The sequence below is a fragment of the Platichthys flesus genome, chromosome 1, assembly GCF_949316205.1.
Source record: "Platichthys flesus chromosome 1, fPlaFle2.1, whole genome shotgun sequence".
Lineage (NCBI taxonomy): Eukaryota > Metazoa > Chordata > Actinopteri > Pleuronectiformes > Pleuronectidae > Platichthys > Platichthys flesus.
In genome coordinates this window covers 12,115,854-12,142,117 of record NC_084945.1, presented here as the reverse complement: position 1 = coordinate 12,142,117, position 26,264 = coordinate 12,115,854, and the positions used below count along the sequence as shown (strand labels likewise).

The window sequence follows — 26,264 nt, the reverse complement described above, 5'->3', positions numbered from 1 at the left end:
TAGCTGAGTCACTGACTAAACCAAGCTGACATATTCTACACATGTGTCTGATGTTTGCTGCGCAGCCCCTCTAAATCTGATGTTATCTGCGTGAGAGAGACTCAGAGGCTCATTTGTCGGGGGACACTTGGCCATTGTCACCAGCACATTTGGACAGTGGGTCGTGCTGTAGCGTCACCTGTTGAGGGGTTGTCTCATTCCGGGCCTCACCTCCCACTGATAGACGGCAGGTGCCCCGCAGGCCTCGGGACAGTGTCTGCGTGAGACGTGCCAAATGTCCACCAGCTGCCTGGCAGACAGCTTGGGGCTCAGCATCAGCGACAAGCCCAGACATATAAAAAGAACCGCTCGCTGTATTACTTCAACTGAGTTTCATGCACATTGTCACCCCTTTGAAACACTGTCTCTCATACTGCAACATCAAATAACGTAGACGTAACCAGCACTATACACTACACATAATCAACACTTGCATCGGCAGCTCGCATATAATAAAAACTAGGCTACTCAATTAAAAAGTTGTGCCCTTAATTGGAAGGTTAAATGTTCAAGAGTGGTGGGAACGGTTTGCAAAAAAAAGCGGCGCGTCAGTTTCCCATAGTCAGACTTGTTGTTATATGACTCTGAGATGGGAGACCCGATACTGTGGCCAGTTATTCTGAAACAGACACAGAACAACAATAGCCAAAACCAACGCAGGGAAACCCGCCGCCCTGTGTGTCTGTCTGACTATCTGAGGGGCAGTGACCGGAAAACAAGTGGGACTATCACAGGTGAATATAGCAACAAAGAAATGTATCTGACAAAGGGAGGACATTTGCTACTTGTATTTAGCATATTTAGTATTATCTTGCTTTATATAATATTGCATGGTTAAAAAGCACCATGTGAGAGTCTGTTGAGACCTGGCGGCTCTGAGGTCGGGCTGTTTCCAGAAAACAGAAACTGAGTCGCTGTTTGTTTTCTATTAACACAGGAAACATGTGGTGACTATTTTTAGAATCTCTAAATATATTTTAGGTATTGAAATGAATCATCAATATCCTTAATAAACAAGAGTAAAGCACATTCCCTCATTATGAAGACAATGAAGAAAATAAAGATGCTGCACAAAAACAAACCTGAAAATACAGATTTATGAGCAATTTAAGTACAAATGATCATCATGGCTTTAAGGGGACGCAAACACAGATCAGACCACTGTCCTTGGTGGCAGTTGCGGCTGTGCATCCACACGGCCTCTCCACTCGCATCCCCAAGTGTTTTCTATGACAACAACATGAATGTGCAGTACACTGGGGAAACATAGCTTTGAGGTGAAATGTGAGACGCACACGAGGAGACAAGTTGACCAACAAACATTACATTTTCTCCACTGGAACATAACACTGTCCTATTGTTCTACTCTGACTGTACTTTCTGCCACAAATTAATTCAAATCAAATCCACGATGGCTCCATGTAATTTTTGTTTTTGGTGCACGAATGTAGTGTAAGACGTATTAATAAATATTTAGTAGCAAAGAAAAAACAGAAGTTCTCAAGTGTCAATTCAAGGATTTCCCCGAAATACATAAGTCTAAAATTGTAATGAAGCCCAGAAACTTAGACCAAAGAATACGAAAACAAGATAATACTGTCGATATGACCATACACTCGTGGTCATCTTTAAGGATGTGACAGTTCTGATACTAAATACTGTCTGTACATGCAGCTGATTTACTCTTAATATCTGCAGCATCAACAATAGCTTTTAAAAAAAAATTCATGCCTGGGAACTAATCTATTCAATCAAGCCACAAAAGCCATTTTCTAGCCATGACCTCTAGAAAATTGGACTCAGACAACATGAGCTTTTCTGGACAGATGCATTCACAATAACAGGAAAATCTCTGGAACATGCAGGTGAGGGTTGGCGCCTGTGTAGAGCATGAACGAGGCAGGAAATTACGTATAAATCCTCCTGCAGAAATCACGTGTTTTGTTCACAACCACAAAACCATTAAACTTGTTTTCTTTCCAAGTGGACATCTATGAAGCATAATTTAGTTTATGGAACCTATTTTCCATCTCAAGATATTTGTGTATAGGTTTTTTTTCTCCCTTTTGCGTCTCTCTTGGTAAGAAACATCATCAACACGCCCACAGCTGTGAATTTTCCTGGCGATTTCTCACATGAGCCCACTCTGACATTTTCTGGACATTTTACGAGTGAGTTGAGAGAAAAAGTTCTGCAAAAATCAGCGTTACCGTTCTCACATATAGAAACCTAGAGACAGGTAGAGATGGATGGGTGTGTGTTAGGAGGGCTGGGGGTGGGGGGTTACTGTTAATTGTAAACATTTGAAAAAATGTGAGCATTGTACTCTTTTATGTCCTCATTTTGTATTGTCGGTGCTCAATAAACATACTATAAAAAAAAAAAATAATATGAGTTCAACTCGAGTTGTTAACACTCCATCTGTAAGAAACTGATTTAACATTGTTTTCCTTCATTGCACATATCTCTCTTTGCCCTTTACTCACAGACTTGTGATGACATGCTATACTATTCATCATATTATTCTAACCTGTGGCAGCAGCAGAGAAAGACCGTGAGCTGGGAGTGGCTGTAATTATCATCTGATCTTAGATCAGTCACGTTTGATGGGCGACATTCTGGATCACACCTTCGCCTCCGGCTAACAACTTTACACAGCAGACAGGAGGCTGCAGTTTTGGAGAGCATCTGATCACTAACAAGGCATTCCTTATAATGACTTTTCTTCCTCCTTACCTTATAAGATACAGTACATAATACACCAAAGAGTACAAGACATTCTTCTTGACTTGAGGAGGGCATCATACGTTCATGCCTGCCACAGATAAAACACTGTGTTGCCCAACATCAAGGGTAAAGCTCTTCTTTCTGAAGAATGAGGAAGTACCCACACAAAAGGAAGGTAACTGATAAATATGTGTCAAACCATTTGTATAACAGTAAATCTACACCTAGTAGTTATTTTAATGGTCAATAGATCGTATTCATTACGGACAATAAAACACATGTAGAATTATATATAATCAGAAGGGAATCAACCACAAAAACATACAATAATCCAATCGCATGTTGTACTTATGTCGTTATTGTTCGTTTAGCTATTGCTGATTAAGTGCTGTCTTCCTCCAAGGACAGTCATTAGTTTCTCATTAGCTCTGAGCGAAAAAGAATGACCTGCTCGTCTCCTGAGCTTTCCCAGATGGGTGGGAGTGTCTTACTCCCTTCTGCATGAACATTCCTATGGTGTGCTGTGTGGTATTTTTCCAGATTCAAGTGAATTATCTCACCAACAGGACATTCATCCATGCAGTTAAACAAGAATAAAAAGGTAAGGCCCTTGGTGTTGCAGTGTTCCATATCCCACAGTACATGATTGCACAAACAATACACTGATTAGACCTTTATCTCATAAGCATCTAACGTGCTACAAGAGCAAAGGTCTTGGACTCATTATGTTCAATGGGGTTTATTTCCTTGCAAGCATGAACACACAACTTCCACAGAGATTATCTTAAAAGAGCAGTTGGCCTTTCTGCCTGAGGGGGGCACTAAAGAGTAAAAAAAACCTGCATAGGCAAATTATTTAAAACTATCTTCTTCTCTGGGCAGCAAAAATTAGCTCTGGTGCCATAATATGTCAACTTTCACACACCTCAGGTACCTGACCGCACAGTTCAGAGTTATGTAAGCCCTGAAAACTATAAACTCTGCTGCCTCGGTGCTGCTCAGACACAAACATCAAGGCCTGATGTGAATTCATACCCGATCGGTAACGAAAACTGCTTTTAGAAAGATATTTATGTTATCAGTATTATCTGGGGGTCTTTCTTTGTGGCGTTTGCATATTTCAGCCGTGTCTGCGTGGGTTTTACTCCGTCTACTTCCTTTCACAGTCCAAAGACATGCAGACAGGGGTTTGGTTAATTGGAGACTCTAGAATCTAGAGTCTAGTTTTTTCTGTACGGGTGCGTAAATGGTCATGTGATAAAATGATGCAGACCTGAAACACTTTTTTATATCAAAAAAGCAGTTTTAAAAACTACGCATACAGCCTGTATGACCCGGCTCATTTTGTACCCCTACCTATTGCCCACTGTTTTCTGGGTTTGGCTCCAGCCCCCTTCCTGTGACCCACTAAACTAAGGATAAGCAGTATAGAAAATGGATGGATGGAAATATCTGGTTAGAGTCTGATGTTCACTGAGGTTTGACAAGTAAAAGGCAAGTATGATCACTTCCATGCTGACATGAAAAAGAGGAAGAGAAAATACCCAGCTGAGGCCCAATGGTGATTTTATTTTAAAAGGTTCTCTATGAAATGTTTTCTTATGTCTGCAGAGTAAAATCCCTTTTAAAACAACCCAGGGATGCAGGACGAACTTGCCTTCGTGGCTGGTTTAACGGGTCAATGCATGTTATTCATTTCAGTGTTTTGTTTCTCTCTCGTAGCAACAGTGCGCAAGTTACTTTAAAAACGTTCATACTAATTCTACACCTCTTTTTCAGCTCTCTCTTAAGCATAAATTATACTCAATATACCCAATCTATACCCAGTGTATGCTGTTAGCATTACATTTTTATAAGGAAATCCTATAGTATTACAGTTCCAACGCTGGTGGAACTTAGCATCGATACCTCGCCAAATGGTTTGTGTGGGAAAGTGATATTTGTGGGTGAGAACAGTGATCAGTGTAGCAGCACATGGGTCAAATGAGGGTAGAGGCTGGTGGTGGTAAAGGGAAAATATGACACATTAGCAGAGGACAAGTATTTTTCTTTAATATTTGTGCATGTGGATGTTGTCGACACGATGGATGGGTCATGTTTGGTTGGTGTATATTTGTTGTTGTTAATATAGTATATTTACATAGGGCTAGACGATATGGACTCAATTTATATCAACATTTTCTGTATCAGTTAATATTGATAATTATGAAAAATTTCAAATTATTGTTGATTGTATGTTTTCTTTTTTTTCATTGTTGAAGGTACAAAAATAAAATTAATTTAAGTTATTAATTAAAGGGACTGATGTTGTATTGATTTTGATGACATTTATAGTGAACATTTTTATTTTAGTATATATTTCAGAATATTAATATATAATATGTTTTGGAATACTGTTTTATTGCCCTATATTTATTTATTTATGTAAGTTTTAACAGATTAAGTGCCGTTGTGAAAAACCAATGAACTGCTTATTTGCTCTCGTGGTTATAGTGTGTGAGAAATCAACAGGTGACCCTCAGAGAGAGCTAAACACACAATGTACTCTCATCACCTGCTCAGGCACACACACGCACAGAACACGCGCACACAACTGCCACAGCTGTAAACCCTCCTCTAAGGAAGAGCTCACTCTGATGTAGCTCAGTCTTCTGTTATATAAGAAGATCTGATCTCCCTTAAAGGAGATGAAGAAACGCCCTTCGTAGAACAAATTGAATTGTTTCCACTCACTCAGTATGGCATGTGACAACGTACAAAAGCGCCTGCATCCAAAAATGGGCAGAGAGCATGCAGTGCTCTGTGTTACATGTAACAAAGCTTCTAAACTCGAGTCCCGAGCACACACGCACCAAGTGTAGCTGCAAACACTTTGCCTAACCACTTGTGGCTGTTTCTGAGAAACGCAGATGAAACAGCACCCACCACATTGAGCTCCAGCACTACTATCATTACTCTACCTTGCCTCCACATGCCCGAGCTTGGCTGCCCTTAAAAACCCTGTTTATTCTGTTGAACTACTACTTGTGGCAGCATTCCTCCTAAATGACCTCACATCCAAGTAATCAAAGCCAAGTTAGAAAATATGTGAGCTACAGTACGTGAAAGAAGAAGTATAGAGAGAGGGAGGAAGTCACTTATGTGCTGTAGCTGTAAATCCAGCTACGGTGAATCCTAAACTAATCTGTCTGGACTTGATCAGTAGGGATGTTTTCGCTCCTGTGCACGAGTTGCCCATTGCCGAGGGGCTTCCACCATGCTAAGATTAGCATCATGTGAGCAAGTAACGCCATGCTTTTCAGCCAGCAATCAGACAACACAAAAGCTCATTATAGAGCCATCTCATCCCAGCTGCTTCTTTGGTTACTAAGTCAATCATTGTTATGTTTTACCTCCACCAAGGAGGTTATGGCTACATTTATTCTGCAACGTTTTCATTCGAAAATGCATTAACTCTGCAATGGATACGCCTGCTTTCCACTCTACTGCAGAAATGTACTGGGTTCTGCGTTTTAGTCCAGCTAGGCAAAATGGAAACGATTGGAAACGATGATGTAGACAATACCAACTGCTTGCTGATTGGGTATTTTCGATAGCGTCACACATAGGACATGATGCCCTTCTGGAAACAAACAACCAGCACTAGGCTCTGCTACCAGTGTAGAACGCAATATGGTTAATCAATTCAGAGCTTTGGGACCCTGTTGTCTTCGCTAAGAGCTGTTGTGCATTTAAAATCTGTATTTTACTTTTTGCTGCTTCTTGTTTGTAGCCTAGCTCTTACTGTTACAGACATCCAACTCTTTCTGTTGACACTGGCATGTGCATGCCCAGCATACGTGAGTGGTCATGTGATAAACATGTGAAGGCATTTTAGTATAAACTCATATGGGGCCAAAATGCTTGTGTGGACAGAGATCGTTTTAGTTTGTGAGTGCCACTTTCAACTGAAAAGGTTGTAGTGTGTATGTAGCCTATGTTTTCACACATTTCCATTTGTTTGTTCGTAAGTTAGCTAGTTTATGCAAAAACTACTGACGGGTTAGCACAAAACTGGGTTGAGGGCTGGCGTATGGGTCAGGGATCTAATACATTTGGGTGCCGATCCAGACAAGGATACAGGATGTCTTCTATCATTTGTTTAATGTTGCGAGAACGGCCATTTTGCATTATTTTTATTCAGTTCTCCAAGAACACTTCTGGTAACTGATATTTAGGAGTATAACAAAATCTGGATCCAATGAACTTAAAAGAGGTTTCTTATGGGAACTGGCGGCCCTTGCTGAGGTATACACTGTACTTAATAGCCTTCTAGTATTATTTGAAAGACACACACACACACCACCCACGGACGTCACATTAAACAACTCGCTGCGCTCCACAACTTTTGTCAGATGACTCAAAGTTACGTCATCCCAGTGCTATTCCAGCTATGTAGCTTTCAGTCAACTGCTTGGCATTAGGGGGGCCAGCAAATCCAAGAAACCTGCCACTCTGCTTATAACAAGCCATATCATCCTTTATCTTCTCACTCCCTAAAAAACAAACCTGTTTCAGCCAAGTATACTGTCTTTGACGCTGCTCAGCACTATTAGGATAAGTGCTGGGTATCGAACCCCAGTACTTTAAAAAAAATGAATGAGATGTATCCACAAAATCCAGTATTATCCAAAACTGTAGTTGGCATCAGGGTGTAGATCATCCCCCTTTTTTTATTATGGATAAAGTACAGCTGCTTGTGTTACAAAGGCAACTTTACGAGTTTGGTTTACTTTGTTAGATTGAAAAAGGGGTTTGTGAAGATGTTTATGTTCATCAAATGATGGTATTTAAAATAATTATATTGGCTCTGGTGTTGAACACATCCAATTGTCACAAAAAAGCGTGCTTCTGAAAGTGATTAATGTGTCGCGGTCACCCACAGCCGCCGCCGCCGCCACACACACACACACACGCACACGCACACGCGCACACGCACAGACACACCGATTCCTCCACAGGAAAATTAGAAGTATGTTGCAAAACTATTGAGTAGTCTATCCTTACTTGTCTATTTATAACATTAACTGTTTATTTATTTAATGATAGAAAATAGTTTATAAAAGGGCTTGAAATGTAATCATCTTTGATAAAAGTAATACTCTTGGTGAGAAGTTTGTCGAGCCCTTATATATTTGACAAAACACAGAGCACTAAATCAAATTCATACTCTGTCATGATAACACACACACACACACACACAAGCAAGTAATTCCAGTGAGTCAGGAAGCAGGTCATGTTTTTCCATACGAAACTAGGAGGTCCTAAGCTCAGCAGTGGAGGGACTTCCTTTGCCGAAGGGCCAAATTCCACATGGTCCATGACCATTAACTCACCCAGGCTGACTCGGACCCCCCCACACAAACACACCATCAGCCACCCCACCCCCCCAAAAAAACCAACACTCCCTCAACATAGTTCTTGGGAAAGCCTGAACTTCGCAACCAGCTGTTAGGTCTTTCCGCCCTGGCAGGCGACTTCTAGAAACTTCTGAGGAGGATGCATGTTCTCCTCCTTAAGTCAACATCTCCATCTCTTTCACTGTCACGGCACCAGCTTATGCCAGTCATGCAGGTGCAGTAACTAAACTGCGGATTACCCTAAAAGCTAAATAAATGCAAACTGGTTGTTCCTGCAATATCACACGAACATATGATACATACACTCTAGACTATTTACTTCCCAAATTGAATCTATGAAAGGAACACAGTGCAGGCAGCTTGGTTATATCGTCTACGAAACTGTAGCAGATGTCGCTGAACTCACTCGCCTAGCAGAAATAATACGCTTCAGGTGATTCAACAATGAGCTTTGGATTGATATGACTATCCATTATTCTGCCAGGAAACATCAACAGACTCCACCTATGAAGCCGCAGTTTTATTGGTAAAATCTCTGTGATCATGTGCCGCCACTTTAATGCAATGATAAAATCCTTTCTGCCGCATCTATCATGTACTTTGAATCCAGGTATCCAGAATAATTTTCCATCCACAAACACAGAGTTTTCGAGATAACTCTGGTATTATTAGCGACAGCATGTTGTAACTTCACATTATAAATGAGATATTTAGGATGACATCCACAGTGCTGTTATTTGCTAATTAAATCAAGTGGAATGTTTTCGGTCAGTTTCCCATTCACAGTGATGGGATGTTAGAAAGTACATTTAATTCATTACTGTATATGTTTCATGTAACTACTTTACTTTAGCAGATTTATTTTCCAGTACTGTTCACTTTTACTCTGCTACATATATCAGCAAATATCTGTACTGTTTCTGTGATTGGTCCATTTATCCAATCAGAGAATTAAGGTAAGATGGTGAAGAAACATCTAAACTGGGTCTGGAAGAGGCCACCGCTGAGACAGCCAGTAATTAATGTGATAATTAAGCATTTTCAGTAGCATCACCTGCACATTCTTTATTAATACCATAGAATCTGTATTATTCATGTATTAAACAGAATATGCAGTAGGCACAGTTTATGATGTAGTACACTGCTGCATTATTTGGTAATAAGCTACTCCCTGCAACACATTCATGAAACTTTGAGTATATTTAAAAGCAAGTTTTATTGACTTTTACTCAAGTTGCAAAGTTAATGAGGTACTCTAACTTTTACTCTGGTACTTTTTTTATATATTTATTTGTACTTTTAAGGAAATCAAATTGAGTACTTCGTCAATCCCTTAATGTTCGGCTGTAAAGGCTCCCTTTACTTCAGGTCAGTGCGGTCACTAGGCTACGGCAAAATAAATCTGTGCCACAGCTAACTGATCCCTTTTTAGTTGGTATGCAGTTAATGAGCTTTTTGAACCCTCATTAGACACAAGCCCCAACACTCACTCACAAACACACACACACACTCACAAGCTTTTCAACCCCCACTCGGAAAAACGTGTGTCAGGCCACTATTGTCTGACAGTGTGGAGACATGCAGCTGCCTGCAGTCTGGTATCCTGGAAGCCAGAACACACTGACACGAGCTGCTGCTGGTGGTGGTGGAGGTGGAGGAGGTGTGTGTGTGTGGGGGGGGTGCATAAGCCAAAAGGCCAAAGTTTGTCATCGCTTTCCTACAGAGTGTGTGCATGTGTATGAGTGTGTGTGTCCTCTGCTAAGTGACTATTGTGAAAGCCTGGAAGGTCAAAGCGAGGCAGGGGTGTGTGAGTGTGTGTAGGAATGTAACCAGGGATAGTGGGAGGTAAACTGTTTACATGCCTTCTTTATATGTGACACACAATAGTCATGCAGCAAAACCCCCTGAATTATCCTGGAGGAGGCTGAACCATTCTTTCTATCTTGAGAATGTGCATATTTTGCCTGCTGTTAACAGGGCTCTGAATTGAGGTTTACCAGCAGCTCCATCCGATCTGAGAAAGTTAATCATCTTTCCCTGGACATTTTGTGCTGCTGCTTATTTCACAGTCACTCAACCCTGAAGGATTTAAACTGTCCAACTTCACATGTTTCTAATGCGATCTAGGTTTTCTTTCCACCCCTCCTCCACTGATATTCTCTTACAGGGACTTTTGAGCAACTTTTTCTCCATTTATTTTCGGCTTGCATTTCCTGGATAGTTCTGCATCTGCACCGACTCAATCGGAACTTCGCGTGGAGTCTGAATCTGAGGCCAAACAACTTGATCAAACTCATGCTCCTTTCTCTTTCGACTAAAGTGGAAGTAGATTCGTCGGAAATGGTGGCGTTAAAGTGACAGCGGACCTCGAACGGTGAAGAATCCTCACCCGTTAGAAAACACCAGAACTAAGTTGTAGGCCTCGGTGAAGTAGCGGGGACGGGAGGGGAGGCAAACAGGAGCCCGGTATCCGCTTACGGGGTCCCAGAGTGTGGCCTCCCCCCACCACCCCCGGTCTTTCGCGGTGTGTTTTCGGATAAACATGGGGAGGGGAAATCAAAGCGGCGGCTCGGGGGAGAGAGAGGCAGAGAGGGAGGGAGGTTCGGACATGTACTGACCTGGATGAACTGGATCGTCAGCGCTGATTTCCCGACGCCACCGCCTCCGACCACGACTAGCCGGTACTTCTCCTGCACGGAGCCGTCCTTCCAGCCGGCCATCGAGGACACTTCGCCGCCGCCGCCGCCGAAGCACCAGTGAGCAGCAAACACCCACTTTTTCACCCCCTCGCTTCGTCTTCTCCTCCTCCTGTAGAAACTGAAGAGGGCCCTGCGGTGGTGGAGGAGACGCCGGAGCAGCAGCAGCAGAGACAGGGAAGGGAGAGTCCAGGTGTAACGGGCCAAGGGACTCGTCGGTGTAGTCCGGTCAGAAGAAGGGTAAGATCGGCGGGGAGAGACGGGAGCTACGAGCGCCTCCTGTCCGTGCGCCTCACCGCGTTTCAGCCTCCGCGACCAACACTGCGTGATCACGTTGCGGAGCCTGAAGTGGGAGTCGTCGTCAGCCAGGGCAGTACTCCAGTCTGACGCTAGGGGCCCTTGTACAGGCCACACACACGGACGCACGCACGCGCGCACGCACACAGACATACACACAAAGACTAAATCACTGACTTTCCAAAAATGTCCTCACTCTGTATGCTTAACATGGTCCTCACAAAAATATAAGTACAGGAATACACACACACGTTTGGGTAGCTATCCTTTTTGGAACTCTGCATTGACTTCCATTCATTGTGTACAGCATTCACTTTATCCCAAACCTAATCACAGTTCCACAGTTTACATGGTGACCGTCCCAAAAAAGGTTTTAAAGAGGCAACAAAAACAACTACAGATACACAAACATGTTTGAAAACTGAGGAACAGTGAAATGTCCTCATATACCAAAAGTGTCCGCACTCTGTATGGTCTATGCTTAAAATGTTTCACGCAAAGATATAAGTACAGAAACATGAATTGAGTAGCTGTCCTTTACTTCCATTCATTGTGGACAGCCTAACCAAAACCATAAAGGTATAGGTAAAGGTATAGGAAACAAGAACTAGGGCTGCGAGCTACACTGCGGGCCTGAGCACTTACGATCTAGGGACCTGATTTTGCATATCTAATGCATTTAAGTTTCATTTTACAATCCTTACTAATGAGAACGAGACATATGTACAATACTAACTAGCTTGTAGCTAGCTAGCTGCTTCTCTGGCTAGCTTACCATAGCGAGATCAACAATAAAACTCAAAATATAACGGTATACAATTATTAGATTGATGTGATGAATAATCTGTGATCATAGCTCAAAATGTTGGTGCTTATTAGACTATGCAAAGTGGAGTTATGACAACCTTGTCTCCTTTGATGAAGGATCAACCTTCGCTGCACCTCGATGTTTACAAGGTTTGAGGAAATGTCACAATTCCGACTATGGTCTTATGACTTGTCTGAGCTCATTTGAACTGTATGTTGTATGCTTTGAAAAAAATATAAAAAACTCCAAGAGCAGTGCATCAAACCATAAAACATGTCACTTGCTATCCCCAGCAGGTAGCGCTGTGACGATGAGTCAATATTGACATATGGATCTGTTCAGGGCCGGATTATGATCGCGAGAAAGAGGTTTGATGCTGATTGGATAATGCACAGAGGAGTTATAATAAGTCCCTCTTTTTTGGCAAACTTTGACGCCACGCCACGGTTAACTCACAGTGGATGAGGAGGAGTACATCACAATGTAAGACGTGTAAAAAGCAAGACATTTCCTGTCTTCATCAGGGTGCGCTGTGATTTTAAGTAATGATTTCTGTGTAGATGTCATCATGCTGGGACTCTTAGGAGTCAATTGGATCATGTATTTCCGAGCTACAACAACCTCGCGTTTTGATGGGGATTCATCAAAATCGGAAGCCACGGTCACACCATGTGACACAAACACACAGTATGACTTTTAATCTCAATCTTGTTAAAACGGCACTCACTGAATTTGAAATCAGTCTAATGAAAGATCTAGGAGGAGTTTGTTACAATACACAATGTGTAAAACGGCCAAAATAGACACAAAATCCCAAATGGCAGACCTCCTCTTGCAAAATCAAATTGGTGCTTGGGACTTTTTCTTTCAATCCGGTCATGATAAACATGTCTACCGAATTTCGTGAAGATCGGTTAAACCAGAAATCACCAGGCCTGACATGCCTTTGTCACTGTCGGTGCTTTAACAAATAAACACACACATACACACACACACACTTAAGTTTGAGTAGCTAACCTTTTTAGGACACTGCGTTGACTTTGATTCATTGTGGTCAGCCATACTAAAACTTTATCCCAAACCTTAACCCTAAACACAACTCCCCCATCTACATTGCAAAATATCCCAAAAATATTTTAGCGAGGAAACACACGCACACAACTTTGTGCTTCTCAGTACGGACAATCATGGGCATAATGTTTTCCTTATCCCCTTACCCCAACCATCACATCTAAAAGCCTTAGCCTAATCCTAACCTTAACTCAATTGTAACCACAACACTAAAAGCAAGTCTTAACCCCTAAAGTCAAGTTCAACACTCAAAATAGTTCTTGCAAAAACAGGAGTACAATTACGCACACACCTAGACACAGGTTTGAGCATCTATCCTTGTTAGGATCCTTGTCCTGACTTTCCTAAAATAACCTCACTTTTAAGGTCTATGCTCACACAGTTTGAGCATAACCTCCACTTAGTGAAAGTCCCCAAAAAAAGGCCCTAAAGAGGTAACAAGAACGATTACACGTTCGTAGGCCCGCACGCACACACACACACTGCAGCACTGTCCTGAGACTAATATCAGGCTCCCCTGCAGTCACATTCCTGTCCTCAAACACAGCCTGCACATGCAAAAGCAACATCAGCTTACTGGTGTTTATGTAGTGATAGTAAACATGACCTTCAGGAGCCTTGTTATTCTAACCATCTTTATCATAAATATGTCCACACGTTCATGTTTACCTTTATTTTGAATCATGTGGTTTCATGATAACTCAAGGAGGTAAAAAATTCAGGCCAAAGTACAGACTCAAGCTTGTTTATCTGAAATGTTAAGTTCTATGCTAAGTTTGAGTTATATTAACACTACGGCAATTCCGTGTCATGTTATGACTAATCCAACTCAAATATTAGAACTCCACCTCACTTGCTTTGGCTTTGTCACCTGTACTGCCACCTAGTGTAGAAAGAGAGAACCACGACCGGAGACTTTGAATGTCTTTGCCCTTTTAAGTCTTTATTATAAGTGGTGAGGTAGATAAACAGGTTTTAATCTTTAATATTTATAGTAGTCACACGTCTATAGTTCTGAGAGTGTTGCTGCCATGCATGAAAGTGACTTCAGTTACATGGGTTTGAGGTTTGTTAGAAACTGAGGAAGCTGGAGCAATTCATTTAATGAAGTGCAGGCATCTATAAAAACACTACAGTAAAACTCCATGTGTCTAAAGAAATAGAGTTACAGATACTTTAAATGATAGAAAGCAGAAGTGGCTTTGACATGGGCCTTGATACAACATATAATAAAGCCGCTGTAAATTCCCGGTTCCAGACACTGTTCAAATACACAAATGAGGAATTGAAGAATGTTTGTGACTGCTTTAACTGTTGCCTGTCATATAAAAATCTAAACAAAAACACAGGCTTCAAAAGGTCAATCCTAAACGTATGGGGTTTCCCTGTGATTGTAACACATGAGCGATGTCTACACTAAATGTAAAGAGGCTGAAAACACCAGTTGGCTGCGACACTACTGTCAACTGTTTACTATCAGACCTCATAGCCACCTTCGTCTCTGGACTGATTTCACAGATATTGTCAATGTATGATCACGGCTGTGACCTTTTAATCTGGCACATTCCCAGGAATGTCCCTTTACTCATAAATTATAAACAGGAGGGCGACAGGAACATGTTGGTCTATGCTAACACTAATCCGTCTCCATCTACTTACCACAGAACCGGTAAGGCTTGCAGCTTGCTTTGAAATCCCTGCGTCACACAGTACTTCATAGGATCAAGGCTGAAGAAATTATGTCCTAGTCTGGCATATGTTTGCATTTCTGAGTACTTCCAGAAGAAAATCCAACCGGTTTCAGACTGTGCAACAAATTGCTCAAAGGCACTAGAGAACTTTTAATTAGAGCCTGGAGCTATGAAGCTGGACACAGCATGAGCTCCAGACAGGTTCTACTGACTTTGAGTCCCCACCGCCTTTAGGAAACATTAACAAATTTGTTTGAAATCCCTTACTAACATCTAACACCAGGCCACATGTACAGCAAAACTTTCTAGGAGAAAGCGCCCAGGGAGGAGCTGTTCAAAGCATCATCATGTTTCATCCAAACCCCAGCCTTCAAAAAGTTGATAATGATTGATAATTTTGTGGGGATAATAATCATTTCTGTTGAGTCAACTTAGATGCTGAGTACTAGAAACGAAAAATCAAGATAGGTATCAAGGCCCCCCCTTTCACTTAACTTAGAGACATACATTTCTTTATTTCAAGCCAGAAATCACATGAAGTAATTGCCCAATACAACATTAAAAGCTATGACTCTATGAATAAAGGGTAAAACCAGTTGTCATCATTTTAATATATATGTTTATTGAAAACAGACAGGACAGGGACATTACTGAGATGTTTTTAGACGGAGGTGATGTAAAAAAAATAATGACAGCACAGAAGCAATTGATTATATAGAGTTCTGAATTTTCTGTGATGAAGAGGCTGTAAAACAAGCGATACAAGAGAACAGAGGGTGACTTTTACAAAGTCAGAGGGATCAGCTGGATCAGAGTCGTCTCAAACGTTGGTCTTTTTTTGGGAGAGGTTGATCTTGTCTCCCAGGCTCAAGGCCATCCCCTGTGGAAAAAGGTGGGGGATTTATATTTCAACAGATTGGATGTATACTGGTTATATCACATCTAACCGGTTATTTCATATATCAACTTTCCTTATAAATTAAGCCCTATTCTTTGAAAGAGGCATCACTTTAAATTATTATCCTTCCGTAAGACAAACTGGTCGCAATGCGTAAGTTGAGAGCAAATCAATTCAACCGAGCCTTTATTTTGCAGTGCAGCAGCTGTGACCCACCTGGCTTTTGGCTCTAATGCGTATGTGTCCGTTGACAGGTGCATCAGGCCCCAGGTGGATTGGCTTCTCGATGCTGACATTAGCCAGAGCATCTTCTCCAAAGATAGAACGAGCATAAAGGTTGGCAGCCATGAAGCCACAGAAGCCAGACAGCGCCTGGTTAGAAAGACAAAAAGAAAAGAATGACTTTTATTATCACAACCCAGTCCTTGCAGACATCCAGCTGATATGATAGCCTTGATGCTGAATATTTTAATTGCATCACTACAAAGGCCACATGTGATATTTTCCCAACAAGAACCTGCTCCAAACGTATTAATTGCTGGGCTTCTGTAAGTTCCACCAGCTTTAAAACATAGCTTGCCATCGTTGCTTTGGTAAATGTAAGATCTCACACCAACCTTCTCAGGCGTCAGACACTTCATGTTGGTGGATCTGAGGATATGCTGCAGGTATTCGTTCAGATCAGTGATATTGGTGTTCACTGTCACCTACAACAAACAAAGAACAATGGTTATTTTTTACTTTCCCTAAATATGGTTGAATATAGTCTTTTTTTCAAAGTAAATCAAGGTTTTCACTTTTGTAAAGCAAGTTATTAGAGTAGATGAAATGATTAAACCGTACCTTGTTTTCCCATTCAAACTCTGCCCACATCTGTCTGAACTCTGCATCAGTGCAGGAGGCAGGCTGGATGTAGTCCATGATGTCAATGTGGATGTCACTGAGGACGACGCAGTTTCTGTCGCTAGCAGCTCCCGACACGTCATAGACTGCACAGAATGAATTAAATATATTAGAATAAGAAATCATGCTCTGTTTACACAAAGCTAAACATAAACAACTTGAATGATTATCCTTAAACACAAAATATGTCTCTCACCAATGTTGCCAAATATAATTCCGTTCTCAGTTGAGGCCACTTTGACATTGGCCTTGATGTTCGCAAAATCATGGGGAGCCAGAGTTAGAGGTGAGGGTTTCTCAACCAACTTGAGATCACCTATGGAAAGATAAAACACAGCTTAGTGGTGCAGATGCTTCTGTCTCCAATCAGCATTACAGAAGAGAACCAGTACATTTCTCCACTGCAGCAGAAACTAAACAAGACTAACCTAAAGTGGCCAACTCAAGGGTGCAATTCTGGAGAGTGTCGCTGGTTTGGTTGACAACCAGCACGTCCAACACAATGTCATACTGGTTGACGTGCACATAGGCTTCAGCATACACTGGGTCTGAGAAGCCCGTCAACTGAGTCACCTAGATTGGAGAAAAACAATAGACATTTAATATTTGATTATAGTAACAAAACAAAATGCAAATGATTACTGTAGTATGATCCAGTTGTCTTGTACACTGAGATCTGTGCAGAGCTGGTGGTGCACCTTGTTAAGCTTTGAAGCCAGGGGATCAGCAGCCTCCTTCCTCTGAGTGTTTCCCATAGCAGCCAGCAGACTCAGCTGGAACTGGTCCTCCTTAGAAGTCATCTCGTTTTTGGCGGTGAGCTGCATGAAGGAGATGGGGTCGTCTGCCTGCACCGTGACATTACGTTTCTCAGATTCCTTCTGTGGTTAGAAAAATAAACACGGTCAGTTTTAGCAGAATAATTTAAGTCACCATTAATTAACCAAAGTTTCAAGAGAAACCCTGATTCTTATTTATTAATTCTTGATTGTAGGGTCATACATTTTTCTAAACTTAAGTTTCCTTGTTTATAAAATAATGAACAGTGATAATAAATAGCGATAATGTTGCAGTTGTGCACGATTATCAGGATCATATATATTGAATTCAAGCCACTAAGTCATTACCTTCTGTGACAGCTTCTCTTCCTCCAGTCTGACAGTCAGCATGTGTGACAGGGATTTGCGGCACTCCTTGTTGAAAATGTCATTCATAAGTGGTGAGCACTCTGAAAGGACCTTCAGGCAAAGTGAGATGCGGTCCACATCATCGTCGGTTATTGGTTTCTTGGGCAGAGAAGACTTTCCCAGGTGCAGCACAGTGACCATGATCAGCATGGCCTCCGCAACGAATGACTAAGGGGGACAGGTGAGTGAGAGCAGAGGTTAGAGGAATGTGGCACTTGAGTAAATAATTGGGAACGTGAATAGGGGGACATCTTACATTGTGTTTCTTTTTGTCTTGGACAATAATAACATAGCGCAAGGCCACTTTGGTTAGTGTGGTGGCCAGGGAAGCTGCCACATAGAAGTCTCCGTCCATCAGGAAGCCTCTGAGTGGCGGTCTGGAACAAAACAAATCAGTGTTGTTTACTGAGCTGGACAGTTTAACTCCATCTAGTCAATAGAATATTTTGGGCTACTTATGCTACTCCTCCACAATGTGTAATGTTTACCTGTCTTCCTCTTTCTTCGAAGGCCTGGAGGAGCTGAGGGCACTCTGTGTCACATAGGTGCCCATCTCTGTCACCAGCTTCTGGGCTGGAGCTGCACTCACTTCATCTTCTGTCTTCATCTCTCCTGTCTCTCTCTTTATCTCATTCTCTACAATTGGGATCTATCCAAGTTCAGACACAGATAGCAGACATTTGTTACAATTCTAATGAAGTTAATGAAACTTACTGGTCACCTTTTTGTTAAATGACAACAATGGGCAAACATACCTCTCCTAAGGACCTGCGTATTTCTGTCATAACACTCTGGATGTCTTCTTTGGTGCTGCAGTATTCTCCCAAGATCCACAGCGCTCCCCTGTAAATTCTGAAATACCAAAATAGTGACAAATGTCACACACATACAAACTAATGCAAAACTCATACCAATTTATTAAACGCTTGACAAATGTGACAATTATCTATTACGACATGAGACTTAAATGACCAAAATCCAACCATCTCCATTTCTCGAATAATGGAACCTACTGATAAAATTTAAAAGTTGGCATGTTTTGTACATTTCATATGTTTTTGCTTCATCATCAAGGTAGGCAACCAATTACCAATTGTAAATGGTAGTTTACAGGTAGAGCCTTAAGGAAAACCAAAATTAAAATGAGCAACAAAGGAGGCATTTGCTATTTATCCAAACTCATCAGGAAAACCAAAATGTGACATGTCATTTGGAAAGGCTTACTTGACAGTTCTGATGGCATGAAAGACTTCCAGCATCTTCTCGATGATGAGGGGTCTCAAGTTTTCAAATCTCTGAATTGCCTCCCGTACAAACTCCAGTACATCAGCAGCAGCTGCCTCATTGGTGTCGCTTAAAAATTCCATCAGCTGTAAATCAAATTAACACACAGAACAGTCAATATATATCGAAAAACAAACATTTGGGTATCTCAAACCACGCACAGCTTCTTTTCAATGTGAATAAATAATGGGAAGCTCACCACAGGTATCACATTGGCCGCCATATCAGGGAAACGCACACTGCAAGAGTGAAGAGTGCGCACCAACAGCTGCCTGTACTTATCAGTGTCTTCATGTTCCGTCACGTTGTTTGTCTTGATCACTTCTTTCTTCAAAACAATCACCAACTGGAAAACATAGAAATGTCATGACATTCACTTGGATTTCCTATTTTCTCTGTGTACATTCTAGGACATGAAAACAACAGCAAAAGTCTGGAGGCACTGTGCTGGCCGCTGACCTCTTCTACATTGCGTGAAGAAACCAGGTCCAGTGCCAGCTGCAAGGTCTTCTTTCTAACTTCCAGGTCAGGAGTGCTGAGGACACGCAGGATGTCCATCACCAGGTCCTGGACAAAGAGACATCGGTCACAACCAACTTAAGTCAACAGAGGTGATACACTGTAGGTGCAGAGAACTGGTACTTCTTTAATAAATTATATATATATATATTTCAAATACATTTTATTGTTGCTATGTTAATTTAAATGATATTAAATGATATATGGGCTCAAATCTTGGTTGATGTTCTCAGGAATACGTTTTTTTCTTGATATCAAGGGGAAATGGTCTTTGCGGTTAATCAGGAAGAAAAGTTTAGCAGTAACACAAAACACAGCCATAATTCTAAATCTTCATAGTACCTGGAGTACACGCTCGTGAGTGGGATGCTCCTTCAGTTCAATCAGGCGGTCGAGAACAATCAGCTTCACATTGTTGTCGCTCTCCTTGATAATCAGATCAATATAGCACTGGGCAGCGGCCTGGAGTCCATCAAAAGAATGTGTCAGAGACTGTACTTAACCAAAAACATTCCTACTATTCGGTCAAACATAGTACAATATCAGTCCTGAATAACTGAGGTCTGTGACCTGCATAATACTATGAATACTTTGGTGATGTACCTTAACGGCTGTGGGAGCACTGGAGAGGGTTACAAGAGTGCCAGCAGCCTCATACTTCACAGCCGGGCTGGAAGACTGCAACAGGTTGTAGATGCAGCGGATGAACCGGGCACGCTCAGAGGGGTTGGCATGGCAAACCTAGCAGACAGAAAAAAAACAGCAGGAGTTCAGACAATAAAACAGCTATTCTTCTTCTAATAATACACTGTTGGGGTAAAGAATTTCAATCAGACTAATAAAGGCCTTGACTCACTTTGTAAATCAGCTCCACAATGACCAGCTGGAGAATGTCACCAAAAGTGTGCACTTGGTCAATACATGTGCTGAGGTAATCCAGAGCTCTGTCCTGTAAAATGTGAATATAAGAGTAACATAGTTTAAGGAAGGCCTCTGAAATACACATTGTGGGTCTAGTGACACAAAATAGTAGAAATAGTGAGAAAATGTGCCACAAACCTGATCTGCATGAATCAGCATCATGAAAGCATTTCTTTTGCAGCTGGCATCTTTCTCATTAACAAGAAAATCATGGATCAGCTCTGGGGCATCAGGGATGAGATGTTCAAAGTTCCTAAAACAAATGAATATCATCAGTTGGATGCAGTTCGCTAATACATGAAGTACAAGATACCTCGTAGAAAAGGTGACTGAGCTGTTTGTACCTGTAAATGGTGTAAATGGCCAGGACAGCATTGCGGCGCACATAGCTGTGACGGTGCTCCAGACAGGCCCGGATCGCCGGCATCAGAGGCTCAAGCAGTTCAGACTCCTTCAGCTTGCAAAGGAAGCGCAGAGTGGAGCCGCGAATAAACTCATTGGGATGCTGCAAGTCCTGAAATTGAAAAAAAATAAAGATTTCACACGATGATTGCTTTGCCAAAATAGCCAAGTAAATATTTCAGCAGTTATACTATTATTACAACTAGATAAAGGAAACACTAAAATCAGCTTTTGTGACTATAAATCAGATGAGGTTTATTGGAAGCCTTATCTGGGACCCTGAACTTTTACATACCTTCTTGAAACAGTTTAAAATTCACTCTTAACTTTATATTGTTATTTTCATCCTTTTGTGAAGCACGTTTTTAACTTTTCTAAGAGAAATGCCACAAAAAAGCAATATTTTCATTATAACATTATTATTACAAAGAAGAGATGTACAGATAGAGCTGATCACTCATTTCAGTTGATCGCAACTATTGGTTATCTTACCTTTCTGTAGGCGTCACAGACCAGGATCATCTCCTGAAGCAGCTTGCCGTCTGGAGTTGTTTTGGGGACAATCTCCCAGAAAACCAGCAGCAGCTTCTTAATGGTGTGGTCCTGAAGTGGCAGCACGAAGCGGATGATTGTCATCAGAAGCCCTGGCAACTTCTCACCATTCAAGATCATGATGATGACCTTCTTCAAGGCTTCAGTCTTTGCCTTGATCTCCCCCTTTTCTGTAGAGAGATGATAACTATTATTACAATGAACAGGGTCAGCTCAGCCTTAAGCATGCATTATAGTTTTTACAGATTAGAACAGAGGGGAGTTGTAGTTTTTTAAGTTATTTAAAAGAAAAACTGGCTACAGCTTTTCGTAACACAGACCTCACAGTCAACAGTTTTCACTGAAAGTATTTTCTAATGTTTATTAAAAGTGATGTTTTGTTTTGGATTCTGTTAAGATTCCTGCTATGAGCACATCACTTCAAATTCCACCCACCTCCATGATACTGAGGTGGAGCAAGATGTTTTAGAAATTTTTTATTGCGGCTTATTAAAAAATCTGTTGAGCATAGCTTTGCATTAAAAATAGTTACCAAGATCCGCTTTGAGGCTGACCTCCGAAGGCGGCTCAGACTCGGATGCGACATTGATGAGAGTGTAACAAACGTTCTCTGCAGCCGTCATTTTGCTGCTGGCCTTTTATGTGTTTAGGATAATCCCAGTGAAAGATCCTTACAGGATATTACCTATGAGAAACAGAAAAAAGGAGATTTAAGAAATGGTTGAACTAAAATCATAGGCACAAACATAAATGCAGCAAAGAGATGAATCCAGTGTACACCATCAAGTGCATAAATCAGAATAAAAACATGCAGGTTTCTTTAATAGCTTAATATTTTAACTCAAGTACACCCGTGTTAAGTTGTATGCCTCTATAATGTGTGGTTGTGACACTAGTGTGGTGACAAAATCAAACTCAGAGACACAAACATCTGTGAAGGTACTCAAACCAGCTCTGTGGGTGACAACACTAGGTGTTTTACGATGAGGCATTCACCTGCCTGCACACACAAACCAGGAAGAAACAATACATACCAGGCTGGCTGCCACGGCTGTTTAAAATGATAATAAGCTTTCAATAAAACACAGTCTACATCTTACATACTTCTTAGCTGGGGCTGACTGGCTGCGCAGCTCTGCAGACTCACGACAGATGTAGTTTTTCCTGTGTTACATGGTAATTCTCAGTTTCCACAGGCCAGACTTTGTTTAGCTTATACGAGACCGATGATACTTCAGTAGTCTGAGTTAGACAAATCAAGAGAGTTTCCTAATTCTGTTAAGTAAAGAATTAACTCTTTGTGTCTCTTCTTTCCAGCAGAGGAGACAACAACATCACAAGGGAACTTTGTACTTAAAACTGAAACTCACTTTAGTTGCCAAACTCAGCTGAAAACTAGTCAGATATATACTGATGTATACTTTTGATGAATACAACAATAAAAAAACGCTTCAAATTGCCATAAGGGCACCTTGTTTGAGACAGTTTCCTACACTCAAACAAAATAAGGCTGTTAAAGTAATGTACATTTTGTATTAATGCCACTGGAACACCTGTTTTACAAGTATTTTGGTTTCATGAAAACTTGTGAATACAATCAACAACTAAAAGGCTCATGTTATATCAGATTACTTTATGCCTTTTCTGGCACAAAAGTCAACCTGATTCTTACAATAAGAGGCAAGCTTAATACATGATTCATTTTCCGGAGGAAACAGTATAAAGTGTCACAGTAAAAAGCGAGGAGCTTGATCATACTTCAATAGATTCATCATGTGTTTATATTAAGAGAAAGTTGTGGAAAGAAAGTAAGTACATTTCAAAATGCTGTCCTTAAGTGCACGTTTGACTTATTTAGGTATTTCCATGCCGGTTCGAATCCCACTCTATCCCATCTGCATGCCTAAGTGTCCTTGGCAAGATACTGAACCCCTAGATGGCCCCTCATAAAATGATGAGTGTTCTAAAAAAATGTAAGTCGCTTTGGATAAAAGCGTCAGCTAAAATGACATGAACTTTTACCAAAGAGAAATATTTAAAATGCGTGGAGTAAAAAAGTACCCAACTACAACCGTGTATAATATTTTAACTTATTACCATTAATCAATTGTAATAATTACATTTGTTATAGTGATCCGTTCATTAAATGTTTAATAAATTATCAATATAAGAGTTATGAAAACTGATTAATTGTGAAAGTCCTTTGACTTTTGATACTGCAAGTACATCTTTCTGCTAATACGTGATTTTGCTTCAGCAATACTTTGACATTGGAGTATTTCCAGTTTGGTAGCAATAACAGTTTTACTTTAATACAGACCGGCAGTCATGTTTACACGTCATCTGCCTTTCTGTTGCTTCTGATCCTTGAAAACGGAGCTGCTGCCATCACAGTAACATGTTGTCACTGTGACACCAAACGAAACGCTGGTTTAAAGTTGAATGTTGTGTTATTTTATCAGGTGAGTAAATAGTGACTCGAAGCGTTAAAACCACCGGACACCACAGCAGCTACTGTGAACGGCAACGCGTTAATGGCGTCACCTGAGTTAGCAACAGCACCTGTACAACAAAAAACCTCAATACAACCCAAAGTCCAGTTTGTCTGTCCACCATTCAAACGTTAGGTCAACAAGATTAGGAGATATGATGAGATGCTAGCTTGCTAACAGCGGCTAGCTCCATGTTAGCTTCTGCCCAGGCTAGCACTGAAATGGAGGACAGATAACGATAGCTAGCTGTGGTTATAACAGTTTATACGGCTCAGGAAACAACACGTGTAGATGAATACAAGGACACACAACCCACCTAAGAGCGCGACCTGTATCCTGCGAAGTGGCCTTCAGTGTCCGGGTTTGGATATTTACATCTGTAAAGAGTGAGCTCCTCTCGGCGAGCTGCCTGTCCAACACTTCCTAGTGACGTGGAAGATTACTTGCTGAGCCACATCACTGCTACGGTGCGCCGCGAGGACCATACGTCGGATGAACGACACCAAACGCGCATGATAAAATAATAATAATACGTTTTCTTTACACAGGACCTTTCATAGATAAAATGCAGCTCCAAGTGCGTTACAATAAAATCAAAGACTTGAAATATGATCATGAACACGTTAGCAATAACAAAATCAGAAAGGTATGAGGGTGCTGTACGATTAAGAGACAAAAAAAAAAAGTTATGTTTAATGTGATCCTGACATCCATTAAAACACAAATAAATATAATAATAGAAAATAATAACATGTGTAGAATATAGAATATATGTGTAATTCGGTAAGACTTATATGTTCATGTCCCATCCTGGGTCCCCACTAGAAACTATTTGGTTCCCAAAAGATGAAGCAAAAATAGAACTGCTCTTTTATATAAACCATGAATAGTAAATAGTGATCACTGCAGCACTTGTGTATTTATCTTAGGTATTTTAAGAAAGAGGATACAGAAAATGTGTAGGTTTACTAAATCTGTACACAGCCTTAAAGTACAACTGAAGACATGTCCCTAACAACCGCTGGTGGTCACTAACATCAGCTGACCTCAACTGGCGGTAGGCATAAATTAGTGTGGTTGAACATACAAGGGCTATTCAGTGTTTAGTTTGAAAAGGCATAGCCATAGAGGTTATGATGCCTGATCTACTGAGTGGGCCACATGGCTTTCATAGTACTACCATACAAGCCAGTAGCCAGTCAGATTGACCTTACAAGGCCAAAACACTTCATGACGCTAAGGTGCACAATATAAGTCATGTCCCTAATGACTGATCATGTATTACCAATTCAGTAGCAGTTGTAAGCAGCTGAAGCTTTGGAGAGTGTCCATCATTTCCAAATTTCCACTTCAAAGTGTATTTGTTTATCAGGCCGTGCTGTTGGAGTCGTTTTCAGTATCACAAACACAAACAAATTATTTCTTCTTAACTTTCTTTATAGCTGTCTTTTAGTTTATTTTATTGAGCATTTTACACTGCACTGGTATTTATACAATCATTTATTTGACCTGCTTTCTTCCTAACTTGATGTTTTATAACCAGTGTGTTTATGACTTGCTGCCTTTGTAAAGCACGTTTTGAAAAGTGCCCTATATATAAATATTGCTATTGTTATTATTTAAAATGTATTGTAAAAAACATATTACTGATATAATTTAAGTTCAATTACATTTTTGCTTCAACAAAACAGTCGAACAGATTTGAATGGTATGCAGCACCCTCCAGTGGAAGCTTAGCCTTGGTGAAACAGTTGAACCATGTTCCAAAGTCAATGTTCATTCACTCATGATCTCGCTGTGTACACCAATGCTCCTCTGTACACTCATTGACAAAGCCCCCTAAGCAAATACAGTAAATATCACGGAAATACTTGTATTTGTCTACATACTTCACATATTTCACTTACAAAAACAAAAGTGATCATATATGGTAAACCTAAACAACAGAAAATATATTTAATGTTATATTATATGTTTTAATATGTAAATAAAATAATTCTGGGGTTCATTTATCGTTTTATTATGGCTATTAATTAATCCAATAAAAAGACCAAAATACACAATTAATAATTGGCCATATGTGTCTTCCTGAAAGGATCATAATGAAAAGGCTGTGCAGCAGTGTGGTCCTGTTATGTGTGTTATGTTTTCTGATGACCATGGAGAGGAATTAGCTACCGGCATTTGCCTTGAAAACAATAAGCATTAGTAGGTTAGGAGATTCAGAAACGCCTGCTTTATTTCATGAATTGTTGATTCAGGGTGATAGTTGAGAGATTTGCTTAAATGACACTGACAAACTTCTGCAAGCATCTCTTTGCACAACCTATTCAAATTGGAGTTGGTGTGATAAGGAGGGTTTATGGTCAGAGTGAAGAGGA

The 26,264-nt window shown here is 40.8% G+C and overlaps 2 protein-coding genes across 2 annotated transcripts in view; both read right to left on the bottom strand.

Annotated features, from left to right (window-relative positions):
- rras2 (RAS related 2) overlaps positions 1–11,326 on the bottom strand; it is a 28,296-nt gene extending 16,970 nt beyond the window's left edge. Inside the window, exon 1 of the mRNA XM_062384986.1 lies at positions 10,784–11,326. Within this exon, the coding sequence (XP_062240970.1) occupies positions 10,784–11,311 (528 nt within the window). The 5' untranslated portion in view covers positions 11,312–11,326. The remainder of the gene's footprint in view (positions 1–10,783) is intronic.
- Positions 11,327–15,330: 4,004 nt separating this feature from the next.
- On the bottom strand, positions 15,331–24,326 carry copb1 (COPI coat complex subunit beta 1). Its single transcript, XM_062384975.1, has 22 exons — positions 24,200–24,326; positions 21,924–22,076; positions 21,332–21,561; positions 20,782–20,951; positions 20,576–20,690; positions 20,373–20,465; positions 20,120–20,257; positions 19,859–19,978; positions 19,457–19,564; positions 19,197–19,343; positions 18,938–19,083; positions 18,469–18,565; positions 18,202–18,362; positions 17,970–18,090; positions 17,654–17,881; positions 17,228–17,407; positions 16,958–17,102; positions 16,726–16,845; positions 16,470–16,615; positions 16,244–16,333; positions 15,843–15,998; positions 15,331–15,608 (listed from the first exon to the last, which is right to left on the bottom strand). Exons 2-22 carry the CDS (start codon positions 22,012–22,014, stop codon positions 15,549–15,551), a joined length of 2,862 nt encoding a protein of 953 aa, XP_062240959.1. The 5' UTR covers positions 22,015–22,076; positions 24,200–24,326; the 3' UTR covers positions 15,331–15,548.
- Between the last annotated feature and the right edge of the window lie 1,938 nt (positions 24,327–26,264).

Excerpts from the sequence above, each read along its gene's own strand:
- copb1 (XM_062384975.1), bottom strand. The coding sequence starts at position 22,014 with ATGACGGCTGCAGAGAACGTTTGTTACACTCTCATCAATGTCGCATCC. Across the intron at positions 21,562-21,923 it reads CAGCCTCAAAGCGGATCTTG|AAAAGGGGGAGATCAAGGCA; the intron begins GTAACTATTTTT and ends ATCTCTCTACAG. Across the intron at positions 20,258-20,372 it reads TTGTGGAGCTGATTTACAAA|GTTTGCCATGCCAACCCCTC; the intron begins GTGAGTCAAGGC and ends TCTGTCTGCTAG.